The sequence below is a fragment of the Typopeltis vanoorti genome, chromosome 5, assembly GCF_054136105.1.
Source record: "Typopeltis vanoorti isolate ZY-2024b chromosome 5, IOZ_Tvanoo_1.0, whole genome shotgun sequence".
In the NCBI taxonomy this organism is placed as follows: domain Eukaryota; kingdom Metazoa; phylum Arthropoda; class Arachnida; order Uropygi; family Thelyphonidae; genus Typopeltis; species Typopeltis vanoorti.
Genome location: NC_143553.1, coordinates 75,179,946 through 75,196,410, shown reverse-complemented (window position 1 = coordinate 75,196,410; position 16,465 = coordinate 75,179,946). Strand labels below are relative to the sequence as shown.

General features: G+C 37.2%; 1 protein-coding gene across 3 annotated transcripts in view; it reads left to right on the top strand.

The window, feature by feature from the left end:
• Nucleotides 1-16,465, top strand: part of LOC150106545 (transmembrane protein 243-like) — a 95,884-nt gene that overhangs the window by 61,313 nt on the left and 18,106 nt on the right. For all 3 annotated transcript variants that reach the window (XM_090392520.1, XM_090392521.1, XM_090392522.1), the window contains exon 4: nucleotides 11,234-11,338. In XM_090392520.1, the coding sequence (XP_090248646.1) occupies nucleotides 11,234-11,338 (105 nt within the window). The remainder of the gene's footprint in view (nucleotides 1-11,233; nucleotides 11,339-16,465) is intronic.

Here is a 16,465-nt window from a genome sequence, read left to right as displayed (position 1 = left end):
TTATTTTTCACTTGGTTAGAGTATAATAAATTTAGTTTAATCCTTTATCCAAGTGTGAGCAAACAAAGTTTGCACCTGAAAGTATCTTCAGGACTGGGTTAAGGTGGTACACACCAGGGCAACTCGTTGCAAAGGTGGAGCAAGCTACCAACACTCCTATCTCTTATATCTCCTATAATAATGCAAAACACATCTCCTTGCAGATATGTCTAATGTTATGCATTAAGGGAAGAGCCACTACCCAGACTAGTTTCGACTTTTATTGAGGTCTCTTCAGTGGGAGCCAGGCCCAAGTGGAGATATCAGGCAGAAGCATTAGTAGGTCATCTCTACCTATAGGAATTGCCAATTGGTGTGCCACCCTTTTTTAATAATTTACTCTGGATTTAGAGAAAGATGTTGAAAGTTTATTTTTCACTTGGTTAGAGTATAATAAATTTAGTTTAATCCTTTATCCAAGTGTGAGCAAACAAAGTTTGCACCTGAAAGTATCTTCAGGACTGGGTTAAGGTGGTACACACCAGGGCAACTCGTTGCAAAGGTGGAGCAAGCTACCAACACTCCTATCTCCTATATCTCCTATAATGCAAAACACATCTCCTTGCAGATATGTCTAATGTTATGCATTAAGGGAAGGGCCACTACCCAGACTAGTTTCGACCTTTATTGAGGTCTCTTCAGTGGGAGCCCTGGTGTGTACCACCTTAACCCAGTCCTGAAGATACTTTCAGGTGCAAACTTTGTTTGCTCACACTTGGATAAAGGATTAAACTAAATTTATTATACTCTAACCAAGTGAAAAATAAACTTTCAACATCTTTCTCTAAATCCAGAGTAAATTATTAAAAAAGGGTGGCACACCAATTGGCAATTCCTATAGGTAGAGATGACCTACTAATGCTTCTGCCTGATATCTCCACTTGGGCCTGGCTCCCACTGAAGAGACCTCAATAAAGGTCGAAACTAGTCTGGGTAGTGGCTCTTCCCTTAATGCATAACATTAGACATATCTGCAAGGAGATGTGTTTTGCATTATTATAGGAGATATAAGAGATAGGAGTGTTGGTAGCTTGCTCCACCTTTGCAACGAGTTGCCCTGGTGTGTACCACCTTAACCCAGTCCTGAAGATACTTTCAGGTGCAAACTTTGTTTGCTCACACTTGGATAAAGGATTAAACTAAATTTATTATACCACATAGAATACTATGTTACAAAAGTACTAATGGAATGACCTCTGAAACTTCTACTCCTTTCTGTAGTTATTTTTTATTCTCCTGATCCAAACAACCACTCAGACTGAATAACAAACATGAAGGTCTTCATCCCCTGTTCCACCCAAAATTCCCAACCACTATTCAGCACTTACATTTCCAAGAAATATGCGAAGGCGGTCAAGGAAAAATAATTCAGCATATCATAAGTAGCTCCAGAGAAGAACAGAACTCCAGCTTCACACTCATCCTGTGTGGCAGCTTGTAGTTGGGAAAAAATAAATCCAAATGAGATTTTGTAAGCACCAAATGCAGAAAACTTGTTCAGATGCATTCTAATCTTTTGGTTCCTTACCAAGGTCATCAGATGTAACTTTTTCCTATTCATGCTTTGAAATCCATACTGTACCATTGCAACATTATCCAAAGACAGGGTGGACCTACTGTCATCATTCCTTTGCATTGATGACCAATGCAAAGTATACTCCACTTTACCAAAACTGATCACCTCATGTTACCCCTGGTCTTTTGTCAGAAAGAAATTGGAAGATTCTTTGAATAACTTAGACACTTGCTCTGACGGTATACGCCTCCCCCCACCGTTATGCTAAAAACTTTTGTTCCAGAATTAACAACTGGCCTACAGAGCATGAACATAAGTCTATATTTATCCCATTCAGAAAAAAGGTGATAAGTTCTCCTAGCAATCTATTGTCCAATTACTCTTTATCCCTTGCAGTTTAGTAACCAGCATCCTTTCTGGTTGTTTACTATTTCATCATTGGAGTATCCCAGATCTCAAGGTTACTTCAGCTCTGATAGCATGTCCTAGTATTTCACTCATGTTCTTGCTCCTGTACATAAATGAGCTTGTCTCACTGACTTGAAATTCTCTCCATAGCTAAGCTGTGAGCGCGCATGCACGCACACACACACTCTCAGTTCTTCTGCTTCATTTGATACTCCTTGTAGTACACAGTCAGAACTTTCAAGATCTCTTCAGGTTCTTCCATGACCAACACCTTAAACTCTGATCTTTTTGCTATTCTTTAGTGTAGCATGATCAACCTTGTTGAGCTTCAGTGCTACCAAAACACAGTCCCATCTTATCTCTTCCCACTACCCAGACCGGTTTCGATCTTTATTGAGGTCTCATCAGTGTGAGCTAGACCTAGAACAGATACCAAGGATGAAGTAATGCAGAAATCATATTGTTATATATGAAATATGACATTTTGCCTTCCTTCAACTTTGGTATCTCTTCTGGGTCTGGCTCCCACTGATGAGACCCCAATAAAGGTCGAAACTGATTTGGGTATGGTCCTTCCTATAATGCCTAGCATTATACACTTCTAAAAGGAGGTAGTACTAAGGGTGCAACTACATCATGAGATACTAAAGCAATTGATGTGAAGTCAAGTAGCCCAGTCATGAAGATACTTCCTGCACAAACTTTGTTTGCTTACACTTGGATAATGGAGATCTGCAGAGAGCTTGTGTAGCTCAGTGGAAGTGGTGTTTGCACTCCTTAGTACTAGACCACCCGAAGAAAGAGTGTCTTGAGTTTGATTCTAGTCGTGGACTATAGGAACTTTTCCTTAAGCGACTCCATAGAGCAATTGGAAGAATGATGGTACATTATGCACTTCAACTGGAAAAGCCTAAGTTCGATTCTTGTCATGATGAGAAGAATCTTTATGAGTTTTCTCAGTTGGAGGTAAGTTAGCTGATCTCATATGGAGGTAGCAGCATTTTTCTTTCCACATACAAACAAATTGGCCTTGAGAACATGCAATTTACAGACAAAAAATGCTGGTGGTGGTGGGCAGTAGATGGCATTGGTGTAGATGATGGTAGTAGCAGTTCACTATAGTTGATGGATTAAGTGGTGAAAACAGAGGTTGCATAGTAGGTGCCCTCCCTCGATGAGTCTTTGGACTCCTTGGAGATGTCACATAATAATAATAATAATAATAATAATTAAACTCAGAATATAATTTCTTGGCATCTTTAATTTATTTTAAGAAAAATCTCACTTCACTTCCCTTTATACTTGATAATATCTAGAGCTCTTAAATGGGATTAGATTTCTCTTCTGGGACTAGCTTACACGTCTAGCATCACCTGATACAAATATCTATACTTCTTCAGCTTCCAAAAGAACCTCGTGTATTTTTCTACTTGTATAACTATTTCATCAATTGTCCAACTGTTAACATTGTATAAATCCTAATTCTAATCCTAGTGCACCTGAAATATCTCTAAGAATGCTTAATGCTATTCAGAAGAAGGCATTATAGTTAACTGATCATTGCTCTACTGAATTTGCCACCATCGTTCCTCTGCTTTCTTCCAAGATTGTAAGCAGCTGCTGGTCAACACTCGTTTTCTGTCCCAGTTTTAAATTTGAAGGGAAAGGGAATAGCTATACTGTTCAGTGCTGCACATTATGATAAACTTCTTGAATGGAAGCCAATTACAAATATATGAATAGTGATGGACAAATTTTAAAATGGTGTGTTCTTGTGAACCCGCTTTTCCTTTGTCAGCCAGAGATATTTCTGTATCTCAGTCACAAACATGTTTTTGGGGAAAAGTTAGAGCTAATGATAAGTGATCAATAGCATCAAACTGTTATATTAGTTTATATTATATTAGTCTATGTGATGTCTGATTTACACTGTATAATTGAAACATTTGCTCGAGACACAGATTAGTGATTAAACACAAACTCCATATGAATTTATGCACAAAAAATGTGCATAAATTCATATGGAGTGAACACACACAAGATCTTTTCTATTTTGTTGTCATTGGTAGCATCGTGCAACCACTGGTTAGTATTGAGCTGGATAATGAATATCATGTTGAAATGAAAAATGTGTATTGAAGCTTTGCCAATATAAAAATACAAAACAATATACAAAATTGTTACAACAATCATTAGTAACAGAATACAAAACAAACTAGGTTTTTGACAAACTCCAGAACAAGCAGGATTCAGAAAAAAAACTATAGCACTATTGATCATATATATATATGTAATAAGACAAATTGTTGAAAAGACATTAATACCAAGAATCCTTAGGTCTGGCATTTATTGATTTTGAAAAGGCATTTCAAATGGCCTTAAACAGTACAAAATGGTGGTACAAACAAGATCTGCATGCTATACAGTACAAAGCTCAAATGCTTTTAATGACGTTGTCTTTTCAAAAATGGTTCGATTTAGTGCAACATGTATGTGTGGTGAAATGTGAATGATGACTGAACAGGAGATGAGAGAAGATATGGATTTGTAGAAAGGGTGATATTTTGCTAGACTAAGAGTTATCAACGAATGCAAAACAGACTGAAAGAATGAAAGTTAGCATAAACATGGGTGCAAAAGACAGTGTAAATAACAGAACGAAAGGTAGTGATGTCAGGCTGATGGAGTAAAAGAACATAACAGATGAGAAAACAATAGGAAGTACAGTAGGAACGAGGAAATGGAAGAAAGATGGAAAGAAATTGAAGGAAAAAACCTTTTGTGGAATGGGAGGAAATGACACTACGGGAACTTCTGAGAGTGAAATTGTCAGAATACATGATTTGAAGAAAGAGCTGTTCAAAATAAGAAATGAAATGAGGAATTTGTAAGGTGATGTTAGATGTTTAGTGGAAACAAAAAAGTTTAGTGGAAAGAAAAAAAAAAGAGATGACAAATGATGCAAGAATAGCAATGCATATTATAGGTTTGATTAATTAGAGAGCCCAATAAGGCCAGTTTTCCAGGAGGGAAAATAAGCATGATAATTCATGCTTGGGATATGAGAAGGAGGAAACAAGGAAGAGAGTTAGTGGTGATTGTGAGAATAAATGATTTAGTCGGACATAAGGAGAATGCAAGGATGAATATTAGAGGGTTATTGAGAATGAAAGATAACAGTATATTGTGGGAAAGGTTGTCGGTGTGTTGCTGAGGTATGACAATGATGAGTTGAGGTGGAGAGGGAGAATCATGAATGATATGCTGGAAGAGCTGTGTGAAGAGAAGGAGTGCAACTTGAAGATGGGGTAGCATGTATTTGAAGGAAGAATGGAATCATACAAAAGCGATGGACTGCATTTGAATGACTTTAAAGTGAGTAAACTGAAGAAACTGTTACTGGGAGGAAGTGTAGTGAATGATGCAAGCAAGAGATCAGAAGTGAAGTGAAAGATCAGGAGAGTAGAACAGATGAGACTGAAGTGCTTGGTAATGAAAATAGTAATAGTGTGAGAGAGAGAATGGGAATGAAGAGGAACAGGGGAAATGGCAGAGCCAGGTGAACAGGGAGACAGTATAGGGAAAGTGGATGTTGAAAGTAGTAGTGAATGTGTGTGGTGGGAGAGGGGGATCAACATAGAAATGGATCAGGATGTGGGGGTGGTGAGTTGAGACTGAGGAGATATATGGGATAAGCATTGATAAATGTGATTTTGCAAGGGCAGGTGGGGTAGAGAAATCACAACAGGTGACTTTGGTAGGACTGGTTATAGACCTAAAAGTGAACTGCTGTGTTACTTATTTGCAATAGCCAATAGTTGCATCAGAAATAAGGGAGATTAAATGGTTTTGTCGACTGAGTTTATTCACCCAAAAATAGTTGGAATAAGCGAAACATAGTTAAATGAGGATGATATCCTGACAGGAATAGAAATGGAATGACACAATGGTGATAGCAGAGGAATTATGTCCACATAAAGTAGATATGAAAGAGGAAAATAGTGTCAATGGTTTGAGGCATTGTGGTGTGAGCTCGAGGTTGACAGGAAGAGATATTTGGTTGAATATTGCTATAGGCCAGGGAATTTTAAGGGCAGTGATAAAGAAATGTACAAGAAACTTGGGTTAGTGAACAAGGGAAGGGTAATTATTATGGTGATTTTAATTATGGAAGTATCATTCCAATAATGAACAGATAGTATTTGAGAATAACAAAAACAAATTTCTTGAGAAAGACAACTATCTTAAGAAGTATGACAAGGAGGGTATGTAAGGATTGAGAGTTTTAGATCTGATTATTTCATCAAATGTAAATCATATACTTCAGCTGTGACTGAGACATGAGCTATACACATGATTTACGACTCACTGTGATTCATCGTTTGAATGTAGTTAACAGTCTATCTCTCTGTCTATCTTATATATCATAGTCTATCATATATATATATATATATATATATATAAGGTTTGTCTTACCACTTTACCGGTAAGAGCCGGTAAACTTTACCGGCTCTTACCGGTAAAGTGGTAAGACAAAAAAGTGACATAAAAACGTTTCAAATTTCAACATATCTTTTATGGTTTACATTTGAATGGATTTGGTGTACGGAGACTTGAAAAGGTGTCATCGAATGTAGTGGAAGTGAATGTGCAGAATCAGGGAAACTAGAGTTATTGGGGGGGGGGAGTAGATATGCAGACTTTAGGGAGACAGTTGAGTGTGTGAATGTGTGTAATTTGCCTAAGTGAGTAGGAAAGACCACGAATCAGAATGGGATAGTTAGTATAAGGCATCAAAATAGGGATTGGACAAATCGGCTTCTGCAATTCATGTATACTAATGCCAGAAGTATTAGGAACAAGAAGGAAGAATTTTTGGCCTTGGTTGGCACTTCCAGACCACAGGTTATTGGCGTTAGTGAAACATGACTGACAGAAGATGACACAGCTAGTGAGATGGAATGTGAGGGGTATGGTGTGTTCAGGAGTGACAGGGAGAATAAAATGGGGGAAAGGAGTATTATTGATGATAGCTGATGAACTGCAGCCAAGGAGAATAGAAGTGGAACTACAGGATAGAGAAAAGAGCACATTTGAGGCTATTTGGTGTGAGATTGAAACCAGTAGAACAAAATATACAGTTGGGTGCTGCTATAGACTAGGTGGTGGAATAGATGGTGGAGATAGTATGCATAAGCAAATAGAAGAAATGAGTGGAAGGAGGGTAATTATTATGGGAGATTTCAACTATGGTAACATAGATTGGAAGGAGGAGAGGACACATGGGAGGAAGGAATTGGAATTTATGCGGTTATTAAGGGATAACTATCTGCGACAGCATGTAATGGAAAATACAAGGGGTCAGAGAGTGCTTGACCTAGTAATTGCATCTCTGAGAATTTGACTATAACGAATACGACCATGTTGCCACCAATTGGTAAGAGTGATCATAGGGTCTTGACTTGGGAGGTGGCTAAAGGTGTGGAATTTACAATTAAGACAGGGTACATGTGGAATTATCGGGCTGGTAAGTATGACAAGCTTAGGAGTTTGATTGGTTCAGTGCCATGGCATGTACAACTGCAAGTGCTAGAAGTTGATAATGCATGGGAGGCGGTTAAGAAGTGTTTGCATGAAGCAATGGCTGACTGTATACCTAGAGTCCGAATAATAAATCAAGTAGGAGTTAGATGGATGAATAACACCATTAAGCTTGAGCTGCAAAAAAAAAAAACAACTATGGAGGGAATTTAAGGAGAAAGGTGACCGGCAGGCACATGAACGGTATAAAGCGCAGGGCAGAAGGATAACGAGTGTGGTGAGAAAAGCAAAAAAGGATTATGAAAGAACATTGGCCATGCAGGCTAAAGAGAATCCCAAACAGTTTTTTTGATATGTTGCAAGTAAAAGAAAAAATGTGGTAAGGAGGTAACCGAATCAGTTGATATAGTTGAATTACTGAGCGAGCACTTTGCAAGAATATATCATCCAGGTGGTAACATTGCAGAAATGAATGAACCGATAGATTATACGGGAATTGTGGTGAATGAAGTGGAGGTGAGTAGTCTATTGCAAAAAATTCAATATCAACACATCTGTGGGATTGGATGGTATACCAGCTCGTGTCGTACGTGAAACAGCTAAAGAATTGTCAGTAGCCTTGACCATTTTGTTTAATTTGTGTCTCGGGTCTGGATTAGTCCCAAGGGGGTGGAAAGAAGGGAAAATAGTTCCACTGCATAAAGGAGGTTCCAAGACTGCTGTTGTAAATTACCGACCGATTAGCATATCAGGAATCATTGTCAAGGTCTTGGAGAAATTAGTCGAGAGAAGAATACATGATTGGATAGATGAAAATGGGATACTGTATGGGGGGACAACATGGTTTTGTGAAGTGTAGATCATGCCTCAGTAACTTGCTCATGTTTTATATAGCACAGTGACGACTGAACTGGATAAGGGTAATGGGTTTACAGTGATTTTACTGGTCCTGTCAAAGGCCTTGGCAAGGTCCAAGGCCTTTGACACGTGGAACTCTAATCAGTAGTCTGGAGCAGATGGTGATGGATATAGGGTTGGTGAGATGGATAGGAGGGTGGTTGATGGAGAGATACCAGAGAGCGGTTTATTCAGGAGTTGAGTTCAAAAGACGGCTTGTGACTAGTGGTGTGCCGCAGGGTTCTGTTCTCGGACCACTACTTTTCAATTTCTTCATTAACGATATAGCAAAGGATCTGAGAGGAAGTGTTCACTTGTTTGCTGATGATGCAAAGTTGGGTAGAGCAATTGTGAGTACACAGGATGTCAAAATTTTGCAAGATGATTTGGATAGTTTGGAGGACTGGGCTGAGGAAAATGGATGTCAATTTAATGTAGCAAAGTGTAAGATTATGCATTTTGTGGTGAAAAGATTAGCAGCAGTATATCACATTGGTGGAACAGTACTCCAGGAGATTGAGGCCAGGGTTTGGGAGTGTTGGTGGATAGGGAGTTGAAGTTCGGGGAGGGGGGGGGCACATTGTAAAAGTGGCTAAATCAGCTCATCAAATCACTTGGCTTCTGAAAAATACTTTAACAAGCTATTGTTCCTTTGTATCGAGCCTTGATAAGTCCCCATCTTGACTACTGTGCCCAGATATGGGTGCCAGGGTTTCTTCTTGATGGGGAGGAGGTGGAGAGGATCCAGAGACGAGTGACCAAGATGATAGCAGGTCTGTGGAATGAACCTTATGAGAACAGGTTGAAGATTTGTGGGTTGCAAAAATTGGTTGATAGATGGAAGAGGGGTGATATGATTGAGTCATTAAAATTACTGAAGGGTTTCTATAAGATTAATCCAGAAGATATTTTTGAGAATAGCACTGGTGGTGGGAGGACTAGGGGCAATACATGGAAGCTGGGCAAGAATGTGGTTAGCAGGGGTGTTAGAGCTAGGTTTTTTACTCGGAGAGTGGTGAATGAGTGGAATGTGGGTGCTATGACTGTGAATTAGTTCAAGGCGAGGTATGATAGATACTGTGTGAATGTCGAATAGTTGTTCTTGACATGATGTTAGGGCCTCCCTCGATGAGTCTGTCGACTCCTTGGAGTTGCCCGAAATAATAATAATAATAATCTTTTTATATATAGAAAGTAGATATATAGAGTAAAACTCCGTTTTTACACTTTCCAGGGGGATTGATGGAAAAAAGTGTAAACAGTAGAAAATGTAAAAAATGGGGTATTTTACATTTTAAAAAAGGCTAAAAGATGACTTATTGCTAGTATTTGACTCTACATACTAGATTACAAAATTTAATAACTAAAAATAAATGAATTTATAATTACTTATCTATTTTAAAAGATCTTTAATTGTTGATCGTTTTTGCTTTTTCTGCACTCTTATAAATTCTACTTGCCTCTCCACAGTGTATAAAGCATTAAATGCCCCATCGTCTCCTGATGCACTTGCAATATACCGCCTGAAAACAGAGACAGCTTCCATTGCTTCTTTACTAGTAGGGACGGTAGGTTCTTGATCACAGTCTTCTTCAACCACTTCTTTCTCTTCTTCTTCACCAAGGTGGTTGGAAAGGATGTCTTCTATAGTTGGTACCGTTGATGTGATCACACCAGCATCCACATAGTCTTGAAATGAGGAAGACTCATCCATCACATTCAAAAATGAAAATATATCAGGACATCGACGATGTCCTGATATATTTTCATTTTTTTGACATAGCACCAGATTACTTTGCATTGAGTTCAATGCTTGACCTGTTTTTTACTATCGTGTTCAAAGTGAACACGGAGAGTCCAAGATCTTTTGCTAATTGCACATGTGTTCCGGCATGCCAATCTACAGAATTGCCATATTTTCTTCTACTGAAATACATTTATTGTCTTTTTTCTCCATGTTACTAACATGGATCATCCACCACTACAACTCGAAAGCAACTATCACACTCTAAATTACTTAGCAGAAATTCTGCAATATCAATTCATACTGTGATTGAAAAATCAAGGTATCGCTCATCACTACATTACTGCTGCAAGCGTGCAAGTCACCATGATGGTGGAAACGAAATTACAGCCTTGAAAGAAACACCCATCTGGGAACAGAAATGCACAGATTTCTGCAGAAATCAATTTGAATGAGAGGAAATAGATTCGAAAATCAGTGTTGCAACCCGATTAAAAAAAAAAAAAAAAAAAAAAAAAAAAAAAAAATTCCATCATTAACAACTTGATGTGGACGGGAAATAACGTCCACATCAAGTTGTTAATGATGGGAAAACTATTACATCGTAAGTAAGAATAGGCCTTAAGACAAGACCAACGGAAAATGATGTAAATGGCAGGAAAACGTAAATTGCAGGAATGTAAAAACGGGGTTTTTCTGTATGTAGAAAGATATATATGTATATATCCATTTCAGCATATTGGAGTTTTTATAAAAAACTGTATAATTTTTGTTACATGTGTAAGCCATGAAATTTATTTTAATATGGTATTGCAGTACCATAGTGGACTATATAATTAATTTAAAAATGAAGTCACTGATAGTGCTCTGTCTTTAAATATTTAAACATGCATATACTTATTTAGTTTTAAATAAACAGTATTTTTGAAGCCATACAGAATTATACTTTTGAACCTAGGAAAACCATTAAAAATATGTTTGTTTCAGTAATAGATTCAGGAATGTTTTTTTTATTGTTTCTTTTAAGGGATTGAATATGTGAAAAATATACAAAAATTTTTGTTTCAGTATATGTTGTATATATTTAGGTAACATTGCTGAGTGCCTTCTTTTTTGTTCACACATCACCCCGAGGACTTCACATATATTTTGCAATTTCTATAACACTTATTTGCTTTTCACATATAACATTGGTAAGTTTTATTTCCAAATATTTTTAATTGATTAGAATTAAACAGTATCATTTAAAAAAAAAAACTGCTAGTAACTAGAACTTTATAATATATTTGTGATATAAAGTAAACACCTATTAATTTGTCTCGGTGTGAACATGTTATATGAGGTGTGACGATGTTTAATTCCCGGAACGGCCATGTAGTGTCTCCCGTGTGGTGATTTGGTTGGAGTCACTTGAGTAATAGTCTATGTACATGTTTTAACTAATATGTGCATAAACCTCAAGCCGATAGAGCCATTTGCTAGTTGGCTATTGCAAAAACAATAGAGATCTACTTGTAAACTTGGTGTAAAAATGTGTGATCGAAATTTGGAGCAGCATGTTAACAAATCAACAAAACTGTTACTAAAACATTGGAGTTGTTGAAAGTGGCATATGGTGTGTATGCTCTAAAAAACTCAAGTGTCTGAGAACTTTTATCGTTAAAAGACCATAAGATTTAATGATTACAAATACAAAGAGCCAACAAGTTTTACTAGCCACTGTCTAGCATTTTCAAGGCTGTACTGGTGTGAAAAAAAATGCATCAAGTTGCATGTTACATTTGATAATTCGTGTTTGATGGCGTGCATGCATTCAAATGCTTCAGTCAGAATCCGGTACATGACCACGTGTTATGTAGTTTTTCGCATATTGTGGTTCTGTTGAGCTGAGAGAATTGATGAGATATTTCTATATGTCTTTAAGAATAGCACCTCCTTGATTTCTATTTAAATTATTGCCTGTTCGTAGTACCACTTCTGCTTCTTTGAAAGTTCTCTGTCTGTAGTCATTCTCGATGTAAGGCATAGAACTGTTTTTCCAATCTATAACGTGATTTGATATTGAGAAATGATGAGCTAAACCAAATGTGATGATTCTATTGTGATTGACATCCCCCACGTGTTCCTTCTGTCTTATTTCAAAACTTCTAGAGGTCTGTCCAATGTAAAAAAGGCCACGCATGCATGGAATTTCATATACTCCAGGAAATTTGAAGAAAGATACCTCATCTTTTGGGAGATCTAAAGACTTGCCTGATCGTGGTAGTTGGTTTAAAAACCACTCTGATGTTATAAGCTTTTAACATTCTCGCCAATTTTGTGGACACTGAATTATGTATGGAATGACAGCTGTGGACACATATCTGTCTTATTTCAAAACTTCTAGAGGTCTGTCCAATGTAAAAAAGGCCACGCATGCATGGAATTTCATATACTCCAGGAAATTTGAAGAAAGGGACCTCATCTTTGGGAGATCTAAAGACTTGCCTGATCGTGGTAGTTGGTTTAAAAACCACTCTGATGTTATAAGCTTTTAACATTCTCGCCAATTTTGTGGAAACTAAATTATGTATGGAATGACAGCTGTGGACACACATTGGACTCCATTCCACATTGTTGGGGGTTGTATTTAAAAAGCAATTTGTTTAAAATTTTAGAATGGTATCCATTCAGAGACAGAGTGTTAGCTATTTGTGACAGTTCTCTCTGTACATCTCCTTCTTTCGAAATAGACCTTAAGGCTCTATTACGGAGCATGTGAATGATGCTGTGTTTTTGTGATCTATGATGGTTGGATGAATAATGTTGATATCTACCTGTATCTGTGGGTTTCTTGTAAATGGATAGTTGGATATTGTTATCGTCTCTCCTCACTAGGATGTCAAGAAAAGGAAGTTGTTTGTTCTTCTCTAGTTCTATAGTGAATTTGATCTTATTATGTAGTGAGTTTGATTTTATTAAGAAACACGAGAAGGTTTTCCATGGCATCCTTCCAGTTGATGAACACGTAATCGACATATCTCCACCAAATCAATGGTTTAGGTGAAATGGTGGAAAAAATATCCTTTTCAAGTTTTCCCATAAATAGGTTTGCACATGGTGGTGAGAGGGGCTACCCATGGCTAGACCTTCCTAAATTTCCTGGAGTATATGAAATTCCATGCACGTGTGGCCTTTCTTACGTTGGACAGACCTCTGAAAGTTTTGAAATAAGACAGAAGGAACACGTGGGGGATGTCAATCACAAGTGAATCATCACATCTGGTTTAGCTCATCATTTCTCAACATCAAATCACGTTATAGATTGGAAAAACAGTTCTATGCCTTACATCAAGAATGACTACAGACACAGAACTTTCAAAGAAGCAGCAGTGGTGCTATGCACAGGCAATAATTTAAATAGAAATCAACGTGCTATTCTTAAAAACATATGGAAATATCTCATCAATTCTCTCAGCTCAACAGAACCACAATATGCGAAAAACTACACAACACGTGGTCATGTACCAGATTCTGACTGAAGCATTCGAACGCATGCACGCCATCAAACACGAATTATCAAATGTAACAGCCTAACAGTTATTAAAGTAACTTGATGCATTTGTTTTCACACCAGTACAGCCTTGAAAATGCTAGACAGTGACTGGTGAAACTTGTTGGCTCTTTGTATTTGTAATCATTAAATCTTATGGTCTTTTAACAATAAAAGTTCTCAGTTTTAACAGCTTAGACCAAAAATGAACAGTTTAACTTCACAAAAAAAAGTCGTGTCTTTGAGTGGCATAAGAGATTCAAAGGTGGTGATAAGATGTGAATGACGATCCCAGAAGTGGGCAGCCAAAAACAAAAATGGCAGATGTAAATGTGAACAGAGTGCAAGATTTGGTATGGTCTGACAGACGATCAAGTGTGCGATTAATGGCTGATGAATTGCAAATGAGTCGAGAAACAGTCAAGGTAATTTTAACTGAAGAATTGGGTATGCAAAAGATTTCTGCGAAGTTTGTGCCTTGGATTTTAATGAATAAACAGAAGCAGTGATGGCTTCAAGTTTCAACTGATCTTTCTGCAAATAAGCACGTTCCTGAGAGTAATTATGGGTGATGAAATCTCGTTCTTCCAGTACGATCCCAAAACAAAACGGCAGAGCATGCAGTGGGAAACCCCCGAGTTTGCCATGTCCCAAAAAAGTATGCATATTATGTTTACAGTTCAAGACCATGCTGGGTGTTTCTTTGATCACAAAGGGATAGTCCACTATGAATTCATTGAACAGGGACAAACGGTCAACAACAATGCTATTTATAGGTGCTGAAAAGATTGAGATTCTTTATGGAGTAAGAGATCTATTGTTGCCTGACAAGTGGCTCATCCATCATGACAGTGCTCCAAACAATAGTGCACTCATTGTGAGAGAGTTTCTGGCCAAAAAATCGATTACTGAATTAGGTCATTCTGCTTATTCACCCGATTTTGTTCCCTGTGATTTCTGGCTGTTTCCAAAATTAAAGACTGTGCTAAAAGGACAAATTTTCTTACATTGCTGATATCCAGTATAATGTGATAAAGGAACGTAAGAGTATTCCGGAAAAAGAGCTCCAGGCCTGTTTCCAAAAATGGGAACTCCTAACAAGTGTGTAAATGCACAAGGGGGACTACTTCAAAGGCAGCAGTAGCCACTAATGTATAGTTCTGAATGTAGGTTTTTACAGGTGCATTCTGGAAATAAAATTGTCACACCTCGTACTGCATTATTAAGCATATTTAGTACACAGTAATACCTACATTAATTGTATGATACTATATGGTTTGGTGTACTAGAATCCTTAGAAAAAAAAAAAAAGCTTTCTATTTTAAGCATTAGTACACTTTGATTTTACTAGATGTCACAAGTAACCAAGCAATATAAAAATTAAATTATCTATGATAATATTGTATACTCTCAGAGAAGTATATTCTCCTTGTTTATTTTATACAAGGAAAATGTGCTATATTTATGTATCCTCCTAAATATCTATATTTATGAGGATGTTGGATATTACATACCGAGTTAAAGATGCAAGAAATTATATTTTTGATTAATCCTTTATCCAAGTGTAAGCAAATAAAGTTTGCACATGAAGTATCTTCACAACTAAGCTACTTGTATATAGCTAGTGACTTTATATTAATCTTCTTAGTATCCCACAATGCAAAACATATATCCTTTCAGGTGTTCATAAATCCATAGTATACTAGCCTCATATGGAGGAAGCATGGTTTTCCCTCCTAGAAACTCGGGTATTTCATCCTGCAAAACAATCAAATTGGCCAGAAGAACACACGCGATTTATGTTGAACTCACTATCCTATATTTACATCATCATCATCAAATTCCTGACATGTACCCTCAAGGGGTGTACAGGATATGATAGTACTACATGAAAAATTTACATCATTACTAACTTCCTATCTACATCTTTTAAGGTTACATGGTGATCAGCATCCATATTTATGAATTTAGGGACACAAAACACACATGTTGAAAAGATTGTTTTACTGATTAATAATAAAATAATAACTTTACGTTTCGACCCCTGTATTGAGGTCATCTTCAAAAGGATACATGTGTATAAGAATAAGCTACATGCTGTTGCACTCTATACAAGTAAATTACATCTATGTTGTTAACTAATCTTTTTTCTTAGCCTGCCCTCTAGTGATTAAAATAAAATAAAATTTACACATTTAAACCTTTCTTGCTACTGGAGAAAGGTTTAAATTACGCCATTGCTCTAAGGTCTGTAAATAAACTAGATATAATATATCATATCGAGAGAGGTTTAAGATCCCTCCCCACCAATTTAGTTGACAAAATACGGATGGAAACTTCCTGTTTACTAAATTCAACCAAAAAATTAAGCAGCAACCTAAACAAAGCAGATAAACTGGCCCTCAAATCCCTAAAAAAAAATAACCGTGACATTATTATCACAAAAGCAGATAAAGGGAACGGCAGTGTTGTTTTTAATCGGACAACCTACATTGAAAAAATGAACCATTTGGTATCGGACCACAACACCTACCAAATGATAAATTGCAACCCCATGCAACGTAACAAAAAGAAAACTACTGAACAACTTAAATCAGTTAACAAGTGGCCGGAAGAAACGATTAAAAAAATTAATACCGCAGTATGCCCACGCGCCCAGAATTTATGGCCCTCCAAAAGTACACAAAACAGACATGCCATTACGTCCAATTGTGGAAGGAATTGACAGTCCGAATTACTACTTAGCCAAAAAATTAGTGGCCACACTCAAGGAATTGGTTGGTCATTC